The 8,797-nt window shown below is 36.2% G+C and overlaps 1 protein-coding gene across 1 annotated transcript; it reads left to right on the plus strand.

The window, feature by feature from the left end:
* Window positions 1-1,147: 1,147 nt before the first annotated feature.
* LOC113866804 (dehydration-responsive element-binding protein 3) lies at window positions 1,148-1,769 on the plus strand. The gene has a single exon (XM_027501603.1). It carries the CDS (start codon window positions 1,173-1,175, stop codon window positions 1,767-1,769), a length of 597 nt encoding a protein of 198 aa, XP_027357404.1. The 5' UTR covers window positions 1,148-1,172.
* The last annotated feature ends 7,028 nt before the right edge of the window (window positions 1,770-8,797 follow it).

Below are 8,797 nucleotides of genomic sequence, written 5' to 3' on the forward strand. Positions count from 1 at the left end.
CCCCATGTTTTACACAAAACAACAGCTCTTATATTTCCTTTTTAGATACAAAGCTTGACTATATACAGTTTAATAATCCGCAATGTCACCGACACATTTTATCATATTATTTTCATTTCATGATTTAACTATAATTATTTCCACCAAAAATTCTATGTACTTCATTCTAATTCTATCAAAAGTATAATACAAAATAATGTTTTTGTATGTAATGTGTGGAAGGAAGCACAAGCCAAGAAGTGTAGATTAGTCATGTTGATAAAGTTAGCTACTAGCTAAGGGCCTACCCAAAAAAGAAAAGAAAGATGGGACAAGAATAGTATTCCCAGTGTCCAAAATCATGCACAACCACAAGGTGAAAAGCAGAAAATAAACAATTAACCAACATTTTTTTAATATTAAACAAGCTCATCCTTTGACTGAAGTCTTGAGTAGAGTAAGCAATGGGTTAACATGAATCAAAGTAGAATACAATGGAAAGAACTACTAAAGACATTATTTTGTTCAGTTTCAATTCATTTATTTGTTATTACTTATGCATATATATATATATATATATATATATATATATGCATAAGTAATAACAAATAAATGAATTGAAACTGAACATATATATATATATATATATATAAGAGTGTGATTTTAATTTTTTGACATTATTGGCCCATGCTGCCATGGAAAATCTCTAGAGAGGGCTCTGCCTGTGCCAGGCTGGTTGTGACCTATTCATGACCCTTGTGACCTTCCTTCATCCTTCGCCACCTCCATCCCCAAAAAATAAAATATAAATATAAAAGTGGGTGTGCATGTACCATACATATAAATATGCATATTATATGATGTAGAAATACAATCTACAATAATAAACATGATTTGGTTTTGAAAAGAGAGCCATTCGTGTGGGACTGTGGAGGGTCCTTAGCAATTACATGATAAGACCCACGTTTTTCTTCGCTTGTTTGGTTCCTTCTCTTCCTCACTACTAAAACCCCCCTCTCCCACACACCTTTCCTTCATTCATTCACCTCATTTTCCCATTCTCACAAACACACACACAGTGTCACTATCATTACGACAACATTCACAACACAAACACACACACACACACACACACATTAAACACATCAAACAAACACAGATCAAAACAAAAACTTTCTATCAGAATTTCTTCAATGGGTGAGGCTTCGAGCCCAGAAACAGACACGAACTGCACTTCACCCTCTTCATCACCTCCACCATCGAACTCGAAGAAGCGAGGGAGAGAGAACACTAACACAAAGCACCCACTCTACAGAGGGGTTCGAATGCGCACGTGGGGAAAATGGGTATCCGAAATCCGCGAGCCACGTAAGAAGAACCGAATCTGGCTAGGCACGTTCGCCACCGCCGAGATGGCGGCGCGTGCACACGACGTCGCCGCGTTAACCATAAAAGGCTCCTCCGCAATCCTCAACTTCCCCGAACTCGCTTCCTCTCTGCCCCGACCCGCTTCCAACTCGCCCCGAGACGTTCAAGCCGCCGCCGCCAAGGCCGCTTCCATGGAGGCTCCTCCTCTCACCCCTCCCTCCCCAGCGTCCACGCCGGAGGATCTCGCCGAGATTGTGGAGCTTCCGCCGTTGGGAACGAGTTTCGAATCGCCCGACCCGTCTACCGAGTTCGTTTTCTTCGACCCGGATGATGGGTGGCCCTATTCTCACCCGTGGTTACACGGCATTCATGACGGTGGGTACTTCGTTGGTGACATGAACTCGATATCACTGTGGCCTTAGCTTGTGCCAACACTACACTAACGTTACCTACCCGTTGCAGTGTGCTTATTTTACTTTCTCTTTTTGTTTTTTTTTTTTTCCCTTAAATTGCATAGTACTTTTTTACATATGAGCCCTTCGGCAATTTTTCTTTTCAAGGGCTTAATATATATATAATATATAATTTTTCTTGTTTCTCAAGTAGCTAAATTGCGTTTGTTTGTTTGAATTTTTTGCTTGTGATCCTCGTCTTTGTTGTTGTTATTGTTATCAATTGCTTACAATGCTAGGTGGGGTTTTGCTATGGCATGGTTATAATCGAGTCTTCTATAATGATGCAAATGAAGAGTAATACACGTGTAGAAAGTGGTTCTAAGCTTACATTATATAGTTCTGCTTTTCGAGGACAAGAATAAAGGTTAAAGAAAGATTCTCTATTGGGTTTTTTTTTTTTTTTTACAGCTCATTATTTGTTTTTTTTTTTAATGTGTGTTTTTAACGAAAGTCTATCTTGACCGTAACAAAATTGCAAAGTCTCTATCTTATGATTGGACGAAACGATTAATGCACCTTTAATTTTACATTGTGTTTGCAAAGGTGGATAAAGCTTTGAATAGAAATGTGTCTCATGGTACATACAGCTAGCAATGAGTGATAATATTCAAGACACGTACGCAACGCGGAACTTCATGTTTTCACTTTCGTTATCACTGATTCATATTACTCCAAAACGTTATTATCTATACTTTCTCTTTACAAGAACAAAAAAAGAAAAGTAAAAAGTGAAAGAAATCCACTTTAGTTTTTTTGTATTAAAGAAATATGAAATGGAGGGTAAAATATACAAGGAAAAACACTCATGTTAGAGAAAAAAGTGCAATATGCAATCTCATTATCTTAATGTCATGTGATGATTTGCAAGAAAGATACATACACCAGTGACAGGAATTTCATTGCTATAAATATCATCACTATTTGATGAAAAATAATTGCATTATTATGTGGAATTATTTGCCCTTACGAATGTTCCATTTTGCAACTTTAATACTGCGCTTGCTAGTTACTTTGAGATGCAATAATTTAAAGGGGTGATACATGTCATTTTATGTGATATATTAAAAGAAATGGTATTCTAAATGATTAATCTCACTCCCACAATAGAACAAATGATGCCAAAAAATCTAAAGGAAAAAAAAAGTAGAAGCAGTACTTTTTTCTCCTTTCATGCTTCATTAATATATATACCTGACTTTGTTGTGGCCTTGTGGGGTTCTGATAGCTCTTTCTAGCGACAGGTTATTTCTTTCCCGTTGTTGTGACGCGTGTGTATGTATATGCATGTGCTGTCTGGACTTTACAATGTGGTCAAACACTCACAATCTTTAGGCTTGAATGATAAAAGAACACTGGTAAATGCACATAAAAGGTAGAGTGTATAGATATCTAACTGGTGGATCATCACCGTTTATTTTTCTTTTTCCTTTTTTTAATCCCTCTATGGCTCCAAGTGTAATTAATTAACATTTCTCATAATAAAATACCCAGAAATTTTATGACCTCGTTTTCTTCAATACCAAAATCTAGAGGGAGGGGTTTACCTTAGTTAAAATACAAAAATGTAAAATGCTGCAAGTCGTTTGTTCATACCAGTCAAATTTATTGTGCGAAACTAACCCCAAAAGAAATTAATTGGTTTAGTGTTAGACAAACATGTGCACGTAATTTGTGACACTGTCATATGATAAATGTTATCATAACAAAACTTGACACAGTAATTTGATCAAACCATCACTGGCCGGGAGCCTCTTATATCATAACCCAGAAAGAAACTATCAGCACTTTCTAATACTTTGAGCAAACTCATGTGCATTTTTCTTATACTCATGCTGATCATCCTTCCTGAACTATAATAAAGAGGACCGTAGCAACAGGATCTTTCACCTAGAAATTTTCTGATGCACAGGATCCATGAGAATGGCAAGTGCAGAGCATACTTCTTTCTAGTCAGGGACTAGTGGATATTCATTACAAATAAAGCTTTCAAAGAGAGAAACTTAGAAACAACTCATGATAGATATGAAACACAAATTTTATTTCGGGTTTTCTTCTCTTCTTTTCAAAAGACAAGAGCTCCTCCTTATATAGAGGATGGACAGCCAACATAATAATTACACACGATAAGGTTGGATAAGATTTCCAATCCTTTTTCAAAGTAGCTTTTTTAAAGCATATAAAAGCTTATACTTTAAGTACATCTGATTCACACAAAAAATAAAATGTCTAAAGATACTTTATTACATAAAGGTTCTTTATCAGAGATTCTTCAGTCCTTGAAGATTGGCTCGTGACTTGGTGACAAGTTGGGATCAGGACTTGAGGTATAGCTTAGAGAATCATCCGGATCTTGTGAATCCATGTATGTATCATTATGTGAAGACCCTTCATCTTTGATTATTACATGGCTTGTCGTTTCCCAATTTCCAAATGTGACACTAGAACAAGTTACTGGTGGACTTATCTGTTGAACCTTATTCCAGATATATGGATTGTCACTATCAGAAGGGCAAATTATGTCCATCGATTTTAATTTGGAGCATGTAGATTTTACTTTAAGCATTTCTTCGAGAGCTCCATTTTCCACATGAAGATGAATATTTAAGTCTGCCTAATTAAAAGGTGGTCTGTCTGGTTGAGATATTTCTTTGAGATTGAGATAAGTATTCCAAATTCTGACCTGATTTTGAGAATAAAGTAATTTCGTAACAAGATGTTCAAAATAAGGTCTATGAATGATTACCACCGTCACATGCTTGGGAGTTTCTGCTGGAGGCAGATCAATTTCTTTCCAAATGCTGAGTCTTTCCATTTCAGTCTGAACATCTTTTATCCAGTTTGGAATAGGTTGGAACCAGGATAAGAATTTCCATACCAATGTTGACTGATTTCGTGAATCACTGAGGAATTCAAACATATTGAAAGTAGGAAAAACTATAGGGTAATGGTACAAAAGGGTGGTACACCAAAGATACCATACATCTTCTTCAATTAAAGGAAAATCCATTAATAATGCAAAGATGTTTAGGTATAGTGCATCAGGTTGAAACCAAGTAGGTTTAGGTTTAACACTACGATGGTAGAGTGAAAGAGACAGATAATGGAACATGTGATTTTTTGTAAAATCTTTAATGTATTCTATGGTAATAACATCATGTCTCATATCTGGTGGAAATAATGGAAGAGGAGATGATCCAGAGCTGGTACTGGTTTCAGCAATATTGAGAGAGAAAATTAATGGATATGTGTTCAAGGTGGTAACAAGGGTAACTGGTTTTTTTGGTCTGGACAAGAGGTCAGGGACAACATTTTTTTCTCCTTTAATGTGTTTAACAGTAAAATCATACCTGGAGAACCAATTTTTTAGTCTGAGAACTTGAGGATTTGGTGGCATCTTATTTTTGAAATCAAGCAGTGCAGGAAAAGCAGAGTTATCCATATAGACTTCAAAATTATGACCTCTGAGATAGAAGTCAAATTTTTTAATACCATTTTTGACTGCAAGAGCCTCTTTGTATGTTGTATGATAATGCTTTTCAGATTCTTTGAATTGTCCACTGGCGTGTCCACAATAAGCCTTTTTTCCATTAGTTTCTTCAAGTAGAACAGCTCCCCAATAATGATCACTAGCATCTGTTTGCAAAATTCTTTTTCCATCACCAGGGATCTTTAGTGGAGGAGGATTTTGAGCTATCTTCTTCAGATGTCGAACAGCTTCAGTTTGTTCATTGCTCCAGGATGGAGGATTTTTCCTTAGTAATTTTGACAAAGGACTTGTGTACTTGGCAGCATTAGGGATGAAATCCCTCATATAATTCAGCACTCCAAGAAACTGTTGAATCTGTTTGACTGTAAAGTTTTCATCAGGAAAATTTAAGAGTTCTTCTGCAATGTGAGGTTGTGGCTGATAATTCTCCTGAGAAAAATGCATTCCCAGAAAATCTATCTGGGTTTGGGCTAGTTGAATCTTTTTTTCTGATAACATAATCCCATAATCATTGGCAAGCTCAAAAAATTTATTCAATAGAATTTTATGGGATTCAGTATCTTTTGAGAATAATAGTACATCATCTATGTAGATGAGTATACTATCAAGAATAGGTTCAAAGATTCTGGTCATGGCTTTCTGAAAAAGGGAAGGTGCTACCTTTAAACCAAATGGAAGGACTTTCCATTGATATTGAGCATTTGGTATGCAGAAAGCAGTTTTGTATCGATCAGAAGGATCAACACCGAGTTGCCAAAATCCTGACTTTAAATCAAACTTTGAAAAGATTATGGCATCTTTGATTAGTGTATGTAGAGAAGAGGTTTTAGGAATGGGAAATTTATCATCTTTGAGAAAATGATTAAGAGGTTTGTAATCAATGACTAACCTTTTTTTCCCTCTGATCTTCTCAGATCTTTTTTCAACATAGAAAGCTTGGCATGCCCATTCAGATTTGGTTGGTTCTATCAATCCTTGACGAAGAAGTTCAGCACATTCTTGTCGAGCTATCTGGAGATCAGTAGGACTCATTCCAGGATGGGTGGCTTTGGTGGGATTGATATCTTCATTGAGCTTGAAAGGGAGTTTTATAAAAAACTCTGGATTGTTCCAAATTGGTTTGGGATGAGAGAAATTTTCATGTCCATCTGCACACAAAGTTTTTAACCTTTCTTTAATTTCAGAGTATTCTATTGGGCTTTCTTTAAGGGAATAAAGCTTCAATATATCTGTATAAGGCTTGAAGGTCCTTTTGAATTTTATTCCTCTGGGAAGAATGTGGAGTTTGTCAGTGAGACAGTAAGCATCCATTCCAAGCAGAATGTCCTTATTAGGGAGATGAGTCCCTATAGGTTTAATCCAGATAATGCAGTCTGGAAATAATTTAATCCCAATAGGCATCTTTGAGATTAAGTGAGTATTGAAGACTTTTCCATCAGCTGCAATAAAGCTGGTTGTATATTGAGTCCAGCATTCTTTTGGAAGAATATTTGGATTCATCATAGTTCTCTGTGCTCCAGTGTCCATGTAGGCTATGGCTTTGATTGGAGTAGCATATTTGTTGATGAGAACTTGAACTTCCACACAAGGTTGTGATGGAGTTTGAAGAACGCTGTTTACTTCTTGAGTAAAATAAAGAGGAATGTATTCATCTTCTTTGCTTGATGATTCCAAAGAATCATCAGATGATTCTTGAATAGCAAAGACAGTATCCTGATCAGCTTCTTCTTGTTCTGAGAATTCTGATTCAATGTCTCCTTCAATGGGATCTAAAGAATTTACCAGATTTTGAGCTTTTGCATCTTTGTTGGGGCATTTTTTTGCAAAGTGTCCCTTTTTTCCACAAATGAAACATCTGGTTCCTTTGTTTTTCCCTTTTTTGGTCTTTTTCTTGAAGTATTTCATCATCTTCTTCTTCTTCTTCTTTTTTGAGAACTTTTTTACTGTACCTTTTTTCTTGGATGGACAAACACATTTCTTTTCTTTGCATCCAATCTCAAGGTATTTCTTTTTGCAGGCCTTAGTAAATTTTGATCTCTCATTCATCACGTCAAAGATGAAAAGATGTGTCCTGCACAATTTATCAAGAGATTCTAGTGTCTTCTGGTGGATCTGGCCAAGGCTTAGACTAGTTAAGTCTTGTCCTTGAGCAACAATAAGTTTATGGATCTCTGGTTGTAATTCTTGGGGAAGGAAGGCAACATAAGTGTTTTTTAAGCTGACATCATTGTATTCATTGAGAAGATAGAAAATTTCTACCATTCTTTTATGGTGTCTCTCCAGATCATTCTTCTTCAAAGAGCAGCATCTCATCTCAAAGTAATCTTGCCTGATTTTCTTGTCATAAAGATCTATGTCTCCTACAAATTCTTGATGTATTGCTCCAAGAACTTGGCGAGTATTTCCCAGTTGATGAAACTGGTCTTGTTTGACACTACCAAGATTATGATACCATTCTTTTAGAGTGCCAGTCATTCTACAACAAAATTCTTCAATGACTTTATATGGATCTGCATCTATTTTCATGAACTGAGTATCTAACCACGCTCCAAAATCAAGTAATCTCTTTCTCCAGTATTTTGGAGAAACATCATCGAGAGTGAAGTAAGGACCTCCATTAATTTTTTATCCTTTTTTCTCTCGTCTACTAGTATCTTCTTCTTCATCCGGTGAATCATAAAAATATCCTCTTTGATTACTGGATTGTGCTGTGTTAACCATCAGCATCTCAGTGATGTTTGTAAATTCTTCATCAGAGGACTTAACTTCTGGTACTTCTGATTCACTTTGGGATTCTTCAGCTGTTGAAGATTCATAAGATTCTCCATATTCAGCTGATTCAGTATCTAAAAGATTAAGTTCATCTTCTTCAAGAATTACTCCTATAAAAGGAGTTCTTTCTTGGCTTCCTTTTGAAGATTTCTTTGGGGGAGATCTTTCTTCTTCAGAAGAATCTAAGCTCTTTGTCTTAATGGTTTCTGAAGAGGAAATACTCATTTTTCCTTTACCCTTAGAGTCACGAGTGGATGGCCTAGGCTTAAGTTTGTAAGCAGAGGGCAAGAAATATGATGGTGCTGTAAAAGTTCCTTGGTAAAAAGGAGATGGGTTAAAAGGAGAATAATAACTTGAGGGAGCAGGAGGTGGAACTAAAAAGGGATTTATTTCAGATTCCCTATTCTGTTGTTTGGCAGCAATCAATTCATCCATCTCTTTGATTTGCTCTTTAAGTCTCCTGATTTCTCTATCTTTTTTGTGATATTCTCCAATGAAGACAGCTTTTTCTTCTGTCAATTTTGAGATATCTAGCTCCAGTTTTGCAATCTGCTTTTGAGATTCTTTGTAGTATCTTCTGAGCTTGTCAGAAAGATATTGGAGCTTCTCATCATTCTTATGGACAGTTTCAGCAATCTGGTCCATCTTCCCATCCATCTTTTTCAAAAGTTGGTTTTGAGCCAAAGAATTCTCAGTTTGCCAGTTGAGAACTTCTTCAGCTTGAGATGGAGTCTTA

Source organism: Abrus precatorius, unplaced genomic scaffold (genome assembly GCF_003935025.1).
Source record: "Abrus precatorius isolate BTA unplaced genomic scaffold, Abrus_2018 Scaffold5, whole genome shotgun sequence".
In the NCBI taxonomy this organism is placed as follows: Eukaryota; Viridiplantae; Streptophyta; class Magnoliopsida; order Fabales; family Fabaceae; genus Abrus; species Abrus precatorius.

What these genes read in the sequence shown, in the direction of transcription:
- LOC113866804 (XM_027501603.1), top strand. Translation starts at nt 1,173, where the DNA reads ATGGGTGAGGCTTCGAGCCCAGAAACAGACACGAACTGCACTTCACCC.